Source organism: Urocampus carinirostris, chromosome 6, assembly GCF_059441175.1.
Source record: "Urocampus carinirostris isolate Australia breed hairy pipefish chromosome 6, RoL_Ucar_1.0, whole genome shotgun sequence".
Classification (NCBI taxonomy): Eukaryota; Metazoa; Chordata; class Actinopteri; order Syngnathiformes; family Syngnathidae; genus Urocampus; species Urocampus carinirostris.
The window spans coordinates 36,215,542-36,230,277 of NC_142354.1; the positions used below are offsets into that span (position 1 = coordinate 36,215,542).

Here is a 14,736-nt window from a genome sequence, read left to right on the forward strand (position 1 = left end):
ATTATGTATTTCTTTGAGGTAATTTAGCCTGCTTTGGCTAAAATAGTAACTATAGGCTACTGATGATGCCTGAATAAGACAGGGTTCTTTCATTAAATGTTCATGTTTTGGGCATATTTATAAAATATGATGTTTCATTTTTTGCTTATTGAAAATTGAAGAGAACTGACAGAGCGGTAAGAAAATGTTGCTTTATATATCTTAGTAATAGTAATAGATTCATTAGGTCCTCAGCAGGTTTAATTAGGTTCCCTAGAGTAGACTCGGTGGCCTTGGGGGGATGGCGCCCGCCCCGAGACTGGGAGGTTGTGGTTCAAGCCTCGGCCGAGTCATACCTAAGACTTAAACATTGGTACCCGTTGCCTCCCTGTTTGGCGTTCAGCATTAGGGGTTGGAATTGGGGGGTTTGGTCACCTAATGACTCCCAACACCTCAGTTGGGTTGAGCGAGGGGGCTGGGAATCCCCTCCTCTGAATCAATCTCCCAAAACGAGTCAGAAATGACTCTAGCCACCTCCCACAAGGGCAGGGGTGTCAAACTCATTTTACCTCGGGGGCCACACGATAGAACAAACATTCTTTCGGGGGCCGGACTAGAATATTACAGAGAGAGAAAAAGAGAGAAAGAAATAAGACAAAGTGAAGGAGAGAAAAAGAGAGAGGGTGGGACAATGAAAGGGAGAAAGGGAGAAAGAGAGAGAGAGAAGAGAGAGGAAGAGAGAATGTGAGAAAAAAAATATATAAAGACAAATAGTGAGAGAGGGGGGGAGAAAGACAGAGCGAGAAGAGAGGGAGAGAGAATGTGAGAAAAAAAAGATATAAAAACAAATAGTGAGAGAGGGGGGAAGAAAGAGAGAGAAAGAATGATATCCTAAGATAAATAGAAAGAGAAAATGAAAGAGAGAAAGGGAGAAAGAGAGAGAGAGAAGAGAGAGGGAGAGAGAATGTGAGAAAAAAAAAGATAAATACAAATGATGAGAAAGGGGGGAAGAAGGAGAGAGAGAGAAGAGAGAGGGAGAGAGAATGTGAGAAAAAAAAGATATAAAGACAAATAGTAAGAGAGGGGGGAAGAAAGAGAGAGAAAGAATGATATCCAAAGATAAATAGAAAGAGAGAAAGAGGGAAGGAGAGAAAAGAGAAGGAGAGAAAGAGAGAATGGGAGAAGGAGAGAAGGGGAAAGCAGGAGAGAGCGAAAGAGAGAAAAGGAAAAATGGAAGAGAGAGCAAAAGAAGGTAAAAAGACACAGAGAGAGAAAGAGACAAAGAGAAACAAAAAAAAGAGACACAGAAAGTGAAAGAGAGAGAGACACACAGAGAGTGAGAGAAAAGGGGAGGAAAAGAGAGAGAGAGAGAGAGAGAGAGAGAGCGAGAGAGAGAGAAAAACAAATAAATTCAAGTACCGGTACACCGTCTTTGTGAGACGCACCTGGCTTTGACAACATCAAGTGGACATATTTAAACCTGCAGCTCGTTTTACTCTTGCGCTTCTCTGAGCGTTGTCTCGCGGGCCAGATTCAATCCCTTAGCGGGCCTGATCTGGCCCCCGGGCCTGATGTTTGACACCCCTGCACTAGGGGGATATGGCTGTGGTTTGAATTATAAAAGAGTAGACTACATGCGTCACTATAAAAAAGTTCAACACTCAATCACTTAGTTCATGTTTCACTATTCGCTTAGAATCCCAGTCCTGGCCCTTCTGTATTTAGGTTGTCTAACTAACCAATTACAAACAGGTCCCAAATTTGGTCAAAGTCCTACTAAATCTGCTCAAATGCAAAATATGGAAATACTATTTTAATTGAGGAACAATTTAGCATGTAGCTCAGGTTGTGCCAGACTGGAGCAAGGTTGCAGGCTTGTCCCTCCATCAGAGTGAGACACTTCCTTTATTTGTCATTGATTCACGCCGACAGCGGGCACCTAATCGCCCGCCGCTGGTGGTGCAATTCATTGTGCGCACACCAGCTGCCAGACAAGCACAGCCGCTGTTGTTACGGGGATGACAGACGCAGAAATCAAGTGCTTCAAGTGATTTAGGAAGCTTTTTAGATGGCCCTTTGGAAGGATTCATGAATCGGGCCACGGGCGGCGCACTGCAACGTACGGCGGCGTCGACGGCTCACTGACAAAAATCAATACAACACATCTCGGGTTCTGTTAGCGGACTCAACGTAGAACAAAAGTGATTGCTTCGGTCGGGACAAAAGCTCATCAGTGGCGTGATGGAGGGAACCTCGTTTTCAGGTCCACTGACCAAGTTTAAAGTGTGCCGGCTAAATGTAGGAGTTTGAAATGAGTTATTTGTGCCTTTTCAATTAAAAAACGAATGGTGATGTGTCTCAGAGGAGCTCCTGCTGGGCTAATAGAAGCCGTTACTAAGTACCTTTAATCAGCACCACGTAAGTATGCGCATTTCTCTGAGTCCTTTGCTTGCTTGACGTGTCTCACACCAGTAGTCGACAAGCTACTTTTAATTTTGATTTTTATCAACTATATCAACTTGCAACTTTATTTAAAACCGCCCTTTTTTTCACAAAAAAAGTCATTAAATGATATGTTTTAAGTAGATGTACTGTACATCCAGGCTTACTTTTGTTGATGGAATAGGAAATAAAAACCTGTAGGTCGAAATCAAAAGTACCGTATATTCCGCTATATAAGGCGCACCGGGTTATAGGGCGCACCCCCAAAGAATAGTTTTTGGTCCTATATTTTCCATACATAAGGCGCACCGGATTATAAGGTGCTACAATGGGAACGTCGACAAAACAGTCAGATAGTTCAGTCAAACTTATTCCCCCCCTAACATTCCGAAAGCTTGCAAAGAAGCAAATACGTGTCTCGGACATGTACGGAAACAGTGTCTGTACTGTGTCACCAATCACTCAAATGCATCGTTCCGAATATCATTCGGAAGGTTAAAGTCTTGGGATTCAAGTAATGCCAAACATTTCTTAGTTTCCATTTTATCTTTTGCTGGCAACTGAGTGGACAGCAAAGTAAGAATTTTAGTATGCAGGGAAACGGGGTTCTTTACTGTGCATATGACAATAAACACTTTGAATTGAATTTAGTTTAAAAATAGACTCATCACAGAAACATCAAGATCGGTCTAAAACAAGATACCGGAAAAATATTAAGCCGCAAAGTTCTCTTGCAGCCATCACGTTCAATAATGATATGTAACCATGGTCTTCTTACAACCGTGAGTGTAGTAAATCCAGGAGAGTAAAATATTTACAAATACAGAACAGTAAAAAAAAAATTCTCTATGCCGTAGTGCAACCCAATGTGTGATTCACATTCATCTTTTTCGGTCAATTGCAGGCTTTGTTTCGCCCCTTTAGCCTATGCGAGCCTGTAAATGATTAAAAGGATCCGCCCCCTTTACCTCCGAATAACTTTAGCCAATAGTGACTGATTCAAATGATGATTGACACATTGGTTAGGAAATGAAACGCCGGTATATAAATCCCAGCATACACCGCAGACTACTTCGCCTTCGGGGGAAAATCTAGTCCGCGGCTGCTTGCCTTAGTTGCAAGACTTTGCGACTTAATATTGATCTATATATAAGGCGCACTGTATTATAATGCGCATGGTCAGCTTTTGAAAAAAATAAAGGCTTTTAGGTGCGCCTTATAGTGCGAAAAATACGGTAGTAAAAGTGTCAAGCCATTGTTTTAAACACATCCTCACAGTGCAAAATGTGCCCGAAACGTGGTATGAGGTATGTCAGTAACTGGTGATGTCATAAGGACGCAACGTTGTTTATCTGGCGGGCCTTTGGAACATTAAGGGGTTGGTTGCAGTCCTACTTTTGAAATGTATTGTGTCCATTTACTGACAACTGGAAACTGTTTAGTACTTTTGAACTTCCATCATGTCTCTTTCTATTCTATTAACTGGATCAGCTTCAACTCTTCTTGCCTGTACAGATTGCACCGTACTGAGTAAGACACGCTCAGGACTAAGCGTCTTAGTGAATTATTAACAGATGTAAAGTGATGACGGTTGACTGTGCATAGGTCCGTCCCTCACCGTCAATGACCTGGCTGCGTCATCTCAGTTACCATGGTCAGTAGGAGACACAGTTCAATGCCATCCAAATGATTAATCTTGTCATTTATACTTTGGCCTTCCCTGGCGCAGTGTCCACACCAAGCTTCCTTGCCATCGTTTACAATTACTCCTAGCGTCAGCATTAAGTCACAGAGCATCTCCATCATCCGAGAAAGACAAGCAATCCCAAACAAACTTCGATAAATTATTATGGGCAGCTCTAGAAGAGGAGTACACGTCGAAAATGGGATCAAGTGACTGCCGAGCAAATACACCTCAAACTACTTTAGCAATGATATGTTTTTGCCGTATAACGCGCAAACACTGCATGTGATTCAATCATTCGGCGTCTAAAATTCCATCCCAAGTCCAATTGGACACTCCTGCCCACGAAACAGGAATTTGGTGACGAGCCCCCTTATCTGTTTATGAGCTTTTATCAACTCATGCTAAAAAGACATACGTGTTTGCAGTCCTTACATCCTCTTTTAGGCTCAATCTTATCACACGGTAATCCTCTACATTTTGTTTCTTACATTAGTAACGTAAATTCACCAAGAGACGAAGACTGTCCCAGTTTTTTGCAATGTGTAAAGCAGCATTCTCTAACCTTTTAAAGCAGAGAGCACCTTTTTGTTACTAATTAGCAGGGTTGGGTAGGGTTACTTTAACTGGATTACTTTCAATTACTTTTGGATTACTCCAATACCAAATATGCTAATAAAAGACAAAATAAACTAAATATGAATACAATTACTAAATTTTGTGCAGGCCTGGGGAGTCATCAAATAAATTGCTATCAAGCTAACTTTGTTGGTTTTAGATAAACACCCGGATATTGCTGATGGTTGTTCTTGTTATCGTTCTTTTTCTACATGTTGGATTCTTAAATATTTTTATATTTTATTTTTTTGTCGATACTGTGTTTGTCCAAGACTACATTTAGCATTTACCTTTGGTTTTAGCATATTCAACTTTGATGCCATGGAACATCAAAAATGATGTTGGCAAGCTGTTTGGATTTATTTTCATTTAGTTTCTGTCGCATTTATGTTAGTTTTGCCGGAGATCAAAGAGATCAAAGCCAGGAGAGAAAGCTTATCACGTGTTGTGAGTCATAATTGTATTCATATATAGTTTCTTTTGTCTTTTATTAACATATTTGGTATTGGAGTAATACAAAAGTAATTGAAAGTAATCCAGTTAAAGTAACCCTACCCAACCCTGCTAATTAGTGCAAGGGTCTGATATGCATTTGTAGAATAAAAACTTATCATGTTATTACAATATTTTTACTATGTTATTACCAGATTTATTGATGGAAGTAGGGTTGAATACACTCAGTCAACCACTAAAAAACATTTTACTAGAAAATAACAATGACCAAGCACTGGTGAACTATTTTCAGAACAGGTCTGCAGGCACCTCAGCTTTCCGTAGGGGGCACCTTGGTGTAGTAAGGGACAAAAGCCCCATTTCACAAAGATAGGTCGGGAGTGCTTTAGCTTTTCCGAAGTCACGCCCCCTCGAACATAACAGACCATTGGAAGCAATCGTGGTGGAAAATGAAACAATTATTTGATTCTGTTTTGCTGTCATGCACAGCTAGACAAGGAAAAATGATTGAGACATGAATGAGAGGTGGTTACGGGTAAGACTCGGAAGAATAAAAAAAAGTGAAGCACAATATTTGCAAGGCAGCTTGAATATTTGTTTTGCAGGTTAACCACAACAGTCTATTGTTGTGACCAGTTCTAACATGATTGTTTCTAGAGTTGAGTAAAATTAAGGACAAAAGAAGAATGATAGATAGATAGATAGATAGATAGATAGATAGATAGATAGATAGATAGATAGATAGATAGATAGATAGATAGATAGATAGATAGATAGATAGATAGATAGATAGATAGATAGATAGATAGATAGATAGATAGATAGATAGATAGATAGATAGATAGATAGATAGATAGATAGATAGATAGATAGATAGATAGATAGATAGATAGATACCTTATTCATCCCTGGAGGGAAATTCATATGCTATATCACAACGCGGTAAGCAGTGAGTATTTTCTTCATTCATAGAGGAATTGTTTCATTGTCTTCACCAAAGAGTGTAAGAAGTAAAAAGATAAACAAGATGAAGTGGGTGGGTGAAAGAGGGGAAATGGGATTGGGCTAGCGAAACAAATGTCCTCTAAAAAAACCCAGACTACCAAAACACTCAACTGTTGTTTGACCCTGGAAGTGTGGGGCATTTGAACCGTCAGGCGAAGAATAAGCTCTGAGACATCCGTCCTACGGCTCCCAGCAGTTATGGGGATAGTATTGAAATGTGTAATTGGATTAGACTAACCTTGCTCCCCTCTTTATTCCGCCAGTCTCTTCTGTGAAATCTCAAATAAGGAGATTTGATGACGATGTGTTTTGCTTTTTTGAAGCCTACAGCCACGTAACAACCCTCATGTATGTTTGCTCGCGGCGGGAAAATCTGACTGACGGCTCGAATTCATTTTGGGCTTTGAGTGACACCAGACTGCTGAACTTGGGGTTGGATCTAACACAATGGATCGCCGGACGATGCGGGAGTTCCCTGGATCAGTCTTGGTAAGTCGCTTGTCGTCGAGTGCACATATAACCGGCAGACCGGGCGGCCTCTTCGGGCTTCAAAGGGGATGTCAGGAAACACGTGCTGGTATCTCCCTCAAAGAGTGAGGCTGTTGCTCTGATCCCAGACACACGAACACACACTTCGTAGCGCACAAGCACTCGCAAAATGCTCGAGGTTCCCATTTTTTTATATTCCCCGGGTTTCACGCGTCGTTTCGATGTTTACATTCAAGTACTGTGGATCTCACTTCTCTTGCTCGCTGGGTAACCATGGATGTTGAGTAGGTTATGTGAATCATTTTGACCCAGCGGATTTGGTTCAAAATTGCTCAAGAGCTGGAGTTGCCTGATTATCTATCCATTATCTGCACCGCGTATCCTTAGTAGGGTTGCGGGGTGCTGGAGCCCATCGCAGTTGTCTTCAGGCAGTGGGCAGGGGAGACCCTAAACTGATCAGTTGCAGGCCACATAGATAGCTCCCTCGCTCTTTCACACCTAGGGACAATTTGGACTGGCCAATTAACCTGACATGCTTGTTTTTGGAATGAGGGGGGAAACCGGAGTGCCCGGAGGAAACCCATACAAGCACAAGAAGAACATGCAATCTCCGCACAAGAAGAATGCTCGCTGGTTTTGAACCTATGACCTCAGAACTGTGTTGCGGGTATGTTAACCACTCAACCACCATGCCGCCGATGCCTCATTAGTTAAGGGCAATTTTGGGTGCTCAAGTTGAAGTATCAGTTCAGGGTGTCCCCTGCCCACTGCCTGAAGATGACTGGGAAGGGCTCCAGCACCCCTGCGACCCTAGTGAGGATAAACGGTGCAGGTGATGTAGAATGGAAGTTGAAGTAATGATTTGACTGCAATAAAGAGTTACTAGCACCAATTTGACCATGGTCAAGCTGTAAGGACCGCTCAACTATTTACATTGACAACAAAGGTGGTCTTATGGCTTTTTCAAGAAGCCTTTCAAAATATATATATATAAAAAAACAATAACAATAAAACATTTCTCGAAACAAAGCTTCATTAGTCTAGGTAGAATACACAGGTGCCCCATTCTGCTGGGTGAAATAGTTTAAATACAAGGTGTAAATAGAACAACATTGTTTTAACAGCTTCCGGAAACCAAACTATGTTACTCCTAAGGTTTTAACATTGTTAGAGATTAAGGGTTAGTTTAATCTTTTCTAAAGTTGTGGTTTAATAAAGAACGGAACACATTCAATTCAACCCACAGGACCATTTAAACGAATAATTAGTGAAGTTTATTCTGCTTGTTTCTGTTTTTTAATATTGGACACATGCAGAGGAGATTTCATGGAATCCCAATTTGTTGTTTTAACCTCATTTCCACACACTTATGTTTTGGTAACTTCAGAGATTTAATAAAATGTAAGGGGTCAGGGGAGGGCTTATAGAACAGATTTTGAGTTTTAAATACTGAGTGTTTTTAGTACAATCCTCTCCTGTTCTCCTTGCAAATTCAAAATTCATTAATGTCTTCAATTATAGTTTTGTTTACTAAACTATAAACTTATCAATTAGCAAAGTGTTTTTGCTGATTCTTTTAGTGATTCAGTTCAGTTGGTTCTCTTTTCTTGAAAACATATAATATATTGATTGAAAGTGTGTAATATTTATAGCCTTTAGTGGTACAAAAAACTTTCATAGAGTACAAAAAATGAATAATAGGCGAGAATGCATGAAGTATTATACAAATGTGTGGTGGGCCTCATCAGGGACGACAACGACCTGGCCTACAGAGAGGAGGTGGAGCAGTTGGTGGCCTGGTGCAGGGACAACAGCCTGGTCCTGAATGTTGACAAAACTAAAGAGATCATTGTCGACTTTAGGAAAAAACAGCCCAACCATGCCCCACTTTGCATCAACAACAAGGCTGTGGAGGTTGTCAGCAGTATCAAGTTCCTAGGGGTGCACATTACAAACAAACTCACCTGGTCCGTGAACACTGCATCACTGGTTAAGAGGGCACAGCAGCGCCTGTACTTCCTGCGGAGGATGAGGAGAGCCCACCTGCCCCCACCCTCCCTCATCACATTCTACAGGGGCACCATAGAGAGTATCCTGACCAGCTGTATCTCTGTGTGGTGTGGAGGCTGCAGCGCTACCGACTGGGGTAGTGTGAGGAGGGTAACGAGGACAGCAGAGAAAATAATCGGGACTACACTTCCCTCCATTCAGGACATTGGCCAGAAGCGCTGCCTATCCCATGCTAAGAACATTATCGGGGACCCCTCTCACCCCCATCATGGACTGTTCACTCTGCTAGCCTCTGGGAAGAGGTACTGCAGTGTGCGGTGCAGGACCACCAGGTTCCGCAGTAGTCTAGTCCCCCTGGCCATTAGACTGTTAAATGGTCAATCTAACATATAGTTAACCTAAATCTTAACGGCTGCTAATCTGACTTTTTGCACTACTGGCAGTTCTTTATAGCTTGCCACTCCTTGCACATTTGCTCTCGGCACTATTGTACTTACAGCGTTATTGTTACAGTGTTAATGTTACTGTTTACCTGACTTGTTAACCTGAATGCCCATTTTGCACATCTGGTTAGCTACTCCTCTTGCACTATCGGCACTATGGTATGGTAAAATACTATACGTAGCCATAATACAATACAACTTTTACTTATATCTGTACATTCGAGGAAACTGTGCGGGTCAGATGTATCGACATTTCGTTCTGTATACACGTGTACTAGAATGACAATAAAGTAGATCTGAATCTGAATCTGAATCTGAAATGTTATTTTGTATAAAAACATTCATAGTGGAGATATTATTATTTCTCTTACAGGGTGGAATCCATATCTAGTAGTTTGTCTGCTATGTAGCTACTACACAGTGATCATTCGGCAATGCTTTTCCTTCGCATCAGACAACACTGCCTATTAGTGGTCAAATATTAAACACTGGGGCTTTTTGTTGAAAATTTTAGTTGAAGTTTGTTTTAATGACATTAAAAAAAACTTGTGTCATAATAGTTAATACAATGCATATTCACAAATGTCTTTAATGAGACATATATATTTTATACTCCATCCGAATTATGCACTTGGTAAATGCTTTAATAGGTGCAGCACAACGGCTGAGTGGTTTACGCGTCTGCGGCACAGTTCTGAGGAAAATGGATCAAATCTAGTTCCCAGCCTTCCTGTGAAGAGTTTGCATGTTCTCTCCATGCTTGTGTTTCCTCCGGGCACTCCGGTTTCCTCCCACATTCCAAAAACATGCATGTCAGGTTAATTGGCCGGTCCAAATTGGTGTGAATGAGCTAGTGAGTGAACTGTATGTATGTGCCCTGCGACTCTCTGGAAAACAGTTCAAGGTGTCTCCTGCCTGCTGCCCGGAGATAGCAGGGATGGACTCCAGCACCCCCGCGATCCCACTGAGGATGGATCGATAAATGCTTTAATAAAACATTTCTGACATTTGTGCAAGAAAACCTTTCACACTCACGCTCAAATAAATATAGGGAGTTATAGTGCAACTATCAAAATGGCAAAAACAAGGACATGAACCTAGTATTTTACATTTATATTCTACAAAGCAATCATAACCCCATTTTTCTTTGCCATCGTTCCTTTTTTTGCAATCACGTTTCCTTTCCGCTGCGCTCCTTTTACCACAAACTTTTTACCGCCTCACTTTTGCCCCAGCACCCTCCTTCGTGTCCCTGCTCATTTGAAATCTATGAATTTCTGAACATCATTTCTTGATTTTTTCACGCCGCAGGGAGACATTCTCATTCCACGCTGTCTTTTTTTTTTTTTGCTTTTACCACTCTTCACCTCATTTCCTTCCTTCCACCGTGCTCAGTGAGTCTGGCGGACATGTGGAAGTTGCTGTAGAAGTGATGGGGTTTTGTTGTGGTACAGTTTGTGTGTGCATGTGTGCATTTGTGCATGTGTGAGTTCTTGTGTGACAGGTGGGTAAAAGTGCCAAAATGAAATTCATTCCAAGATGTACTGCGGCGCTTTGTTCCCTTTAAGGATCCCAACTGCAGAATTAATCACGCCCCTGAGAGACCTTTGCTCCTCGGGATGAATGTGCTTCATTCCCCCAAACACCACATGCATTTGCAAGATACACGCTTTCTTTCCTTCTTGTTTTAATTTTTTGAATTATTTTTTGGAAGACCAAATTCAAAAATGTCAGTGCTTACACTCCCAAGTGACAAATGAAGGTCAAAATAAATGGTTGTTAAAGAGTTCTTCAGTCTTTAAGGGTCACTTTTAATGCATATTGATAATGTTTACTGTCATTAGAATTGGATGTGATTTTTTTTTCTATTTTTAAGCTATTTTAAGTATGTTTTTTTCTAGTAAAATAGACACTAGGATCACATTAGAGCGCATGGCTAAACGTATTAACATTAAATATATGGTGTAACATGTGAAATGCACAACAAAATTAGCATTTGTTTCTGGTACTGTGACTAAAATAGTGTGATAATGAGATAAATATGAATGCCTTTCTGTCTATTGAGTAAATCACTGGTGTTCCAGTGGCAAGGATTTGGTGGATTCCGATGTTTTGCGATTGTGGTCAGCAATATTTTCCAATCCGTAAAACCTCGTGTATAATGCGCATCCAAACTTTGAGTTCTTTTAAGTTATTTTTAAGCAAAAAGGTAGATGAATGAAATTTTGGCTAATTTTTCAATTTTCAAACTCTTTTAAGTTGTTTTTATAGTATAATAAGGCAAATTAAATGTCCCTTTTTGTGAGCATAACAAAAATGATCACAGTAATTGTTATGGCATTTTTTATATATTTTGACGGCAAATCAAGTTGTCTTTCTAGTAAAATTAAACAGTTTAAGGGACACTTTAAGTGAGCATAGCTAATAAAGTTCAGATGAATTGTAACAACCTTTCCATTTTTAAGCTATTTCAAGTTGTTTTTCTTGTAAAATCATTTAAGGGTCACTATTAGTGAGCGTAGCGCAAAATGTTCACAGTAATTTTGATTACGTGTGCAATTTTTTTATATTTTTAAGTTATTTAGGTTGATTTCCAAGTAAAATCAGAAAACATGATTTTTAATAAGCTTAGCTAATAATGACTATAGCCGTTGAAATCAGATGTGCAATTTTTCCATTTTCAAGTTATTTTAAGTATTTTTCAATCGTTGAAACAGACAATCTGAGTGTCTTTTTTAGTAAGCACAACTGAAAATGTTCACAATAATGGTAATTACAATGCAATATTTAGGCTATTTGAAGTTGGGTTTTTTTTCTAGTGGAGTCAGACAATTCAAGGGTAAGTTTTAGTGAGCCTAGCTAATAATAAGTCATTGTAATTACATACAATTAATACTTAAATAAAAGAAATTTCTCCCATTTCAAGTAGAACCAAGCAAAAGTATATACCAATTGCTAGATAAGATTTTTGATTTTTAAGACTACTTCCAGACATGCATTATATATCTTAAAATGAAAAATAACTAACACAAATGAGCCACATCTTCTGCCAATTGGGTAAGAATTCATAGTACGGTTTTTAAATTGGTTTAAGCCAGTGGATGCTTAAGGTTGTATTTTATACTTGAAGTCACACTGTGTAATCACCACTAGATGCCGCTGTATTTTGCAGTGCAATTCAAAGCGTGTGCTACAAAGCATAAGGAAGAATACAAATTTTGGGGACTCAAAGTAACCAAGAATTGCACCATATTTACTCTAATTACTTGTTGTCCCAGCCTTTCACAAGGTTTTAGGATTTTGGGGGTACCTGTAGCTGCAAGGTGGCGGACAATAATGTCAGCTCCCTCTAGATGAGCCTCACACTATGTAAAAAAAAAAAAATCTTGACTTACGACATTTTAAAATTTAAAAAAGCACCTTCATGTACAGTAAGAGTTCAAGTATATTCTAATTTCTTATTATATCTGTTTTATTTTGATAAACAACATTTTTTTAGCATTGAGGCGCTAAATCATACTTAATGTCCCTTTAAAAATATACTTAGTGCCTCTTGCTAGTGAAATGCTCATAAACCATGATTTCATCTAATTAATAGCCAATCTCAATCTGTCTCTCAAGTGTAATGAATGTTGGGAAACGAGAAATGTATGTATATATATATATATATATATATATATATATATATATATATATATATATATATATATATATATATATATATATATATATATATATATATATATACTCCTGGAGTCCACAACGGAAAAAAAACATTCTTAGTTATATTATTCATAAAAACAAAAAAATAATATTACAATTAAAAGTATCAAGTAAATCTTTTCAGTACAATGATAAAATCTTATGCCATAATTTCCCCACCAAAACATAACAAACTGGGTGTCAGCCATAACTTCCAATTATCCACATTTTACATTCATCTAATTTGTATATATTGAAGAACTAGGCCAAAATAAGATGCATTGCATAGGATCTCTGGAGAATTTTGCAAAGAGAGGCAGAAAATGAGGTGGTTGAAATTGATTTAATCGCATGGCTTGTTGATTCATCTGTGTTTGATGCCTTTTGTTGTAAAAAGTGCGATCACCTTGGATATACAAGCATTATCCTCAGTGAACTCAAAGCAAGGTTCGTCCACCTTTTTCTTGGCCTTTAAAAGCCAATTTCCCATTTTTTTGGTACCATTAAAAGAAATAACCCAGTGTGAATCATGCATTTTGCAGAGCCTTAAATATATCCGTCTTTCAAATGTGACCTTTAATAATGTGTTTGCATTTATCAAGAAATATGATTTTTCAGTAAATCACAAATACATTTTTTTTCAGACAAATATCTCCCCTATATAGGTGTTGAATAAAATATGTAATATGAAGCTTATATTTTTAGTTGCAGGAATTTCTTACCATTCATTTGACCAGTGGAAAATTCTACCCTAATTTTTGGCATTGCCCATAATAAATGTCCATATTTGATACAAAATCATTGCACTAGCACACATCACATAGTGCCTTGTTAAGGTGTAGCATGCACCTGTCTTCTTGGGATATGACGCTTCTAAAGACAATACTATACAAACTAATGCTAGCTGCAGTTAATCACAAGGGATGAATAAATGTGATGGCAAAGCGAAGCCACCAGAGAGCAGTATCGGTGTCATTCTTTAGCAAATTAAACATTTACAAGCACTTTTCAAACCTTAAAAACACAACATTAAAATTCAAAGTTTTTCAAGGATTTCAAGCGCCTGTATGAACCCTGTCAAAGGGACAACCAAGTCGTTTCGATGCACAAAACGGCTTCATGTGTAAATAGTGTTGAGATTTTTCTTTGCATTTTCACGTCATCGTGTTTACATTTATGAAAAACGGTTCCAAGCCATTTGTGGCTTACCTCCAGGGCTTTCCTCTTACTGTTTAGCAGCCTGGCGATGTCCCGTGCCACCCTCTCCACCAGGTCCTTGGGGTTGTTCCTCTTGATTTCAAACTGGCTCCTCTTCTCATTGTAAATCTGAACGCACACACAAACAAAAGGGAGAAGCACAACTCGGATTACACAGAGCACCTCCGTTTGTTTTAAGGGTTTAAATAATTTAATCGCAGGGGAGCAGTGTGCTTGCTCTGAAGTGAGCACACACGGTGGTAAACATGATCCGCCGAGCAGGCAAGCAGTCTGCCATCGCTCCCGCAAGTTTCAGAGCAGAAGCGTAAGTAAACTCAGAGTGAGCTTCTTAATGGCACAACCATACCAGGGCCAGCTGCTGTCTGGAAAGCAAGACATGAAGAATAACGTCTTAACCTTATTCTCTGTCCAAAATACTGAAAATGAAGTCAAAAGAGTGGGCCCCGACTATTCTAAATGTTTCAGATTAACTAATTTGGTGCCAGAAAGTATAAATGTGTTTTCAAAAGCATTGTCTGTCCTGCAGTTAATAAATACATAAAGGCTTTGGCGCAGCCTCACGATGAGTATCGAGCCTCTGGGAATGATTAAGTAAGATAAATCACCACAAGATGGCAGGAGTGGCTTTGATCAGATCTTTGGAAACACACTTAGTGTCTTGTTTTGTTTTCTGTATCCACTGTATTACACTGT

At 39.3% G+C, this 14,736-nt stretch overlaps 2 protein-coding genes across 7 annotated transcripts in view; one reads left to right on the forward strand and one right to left on the reverse strand.

Moving 5' to 3' along the window:
- The window catches only part of cacna2d2a (calcium voltage-gated channel auxiliary subunit alpha2delta 2a), a 319,851-nt gene that overhangs the window by 214,736 nt on the left and 90,379 nt on the right, over window positions 1-14,736 (reverse strand). For all 5 annotated transcript variants that reach the window (XM_088338886.1, XM_088338884.1, XM_088338887.1 and 2 more), the window contains exon 3: window positions 14,035-14,151. In XM_088338886.1, coding sequence (XP_088195012.1) covers window positions 14,035-14,151 — 117 coding nt within the window. The remainder of the gene's footprint in view (window positions 1-14,034; window positions 14,152-14,736) is intronic.
- On the forward strand, window positions 3,806-9,373 carry LOC148364712 (uncharacterized). 2 transcript variants are annotated; one of them, XM_088337244.1, is made up of 4 exons: window positions 3,806-3,951; window positions 4,027-4,075; window positions 6,590-6,670; window positions 8,419-9,373. In XM_088337244.1, the coding sequence occupies exons 1-4, from the start codon at window positions 3,882-3,884 to the stop codon at window positions 9,071-9,073; spliced, it is 855 nt and encodes a 284-aa protein (XP_088193370.1). In that variant the 5' UTR covers window positions 3,806-3,881; the 3' UTR covers window positions 9,074-9,373. The 2 variants fall into 2 exon arrangements, with proteins under 2 accessions (XP_088193370.1, XP_088193371.1); XM_088337245.1 differs by having other exon boundaries at window positions 3,849-4,075; window positions 6,505-6,670.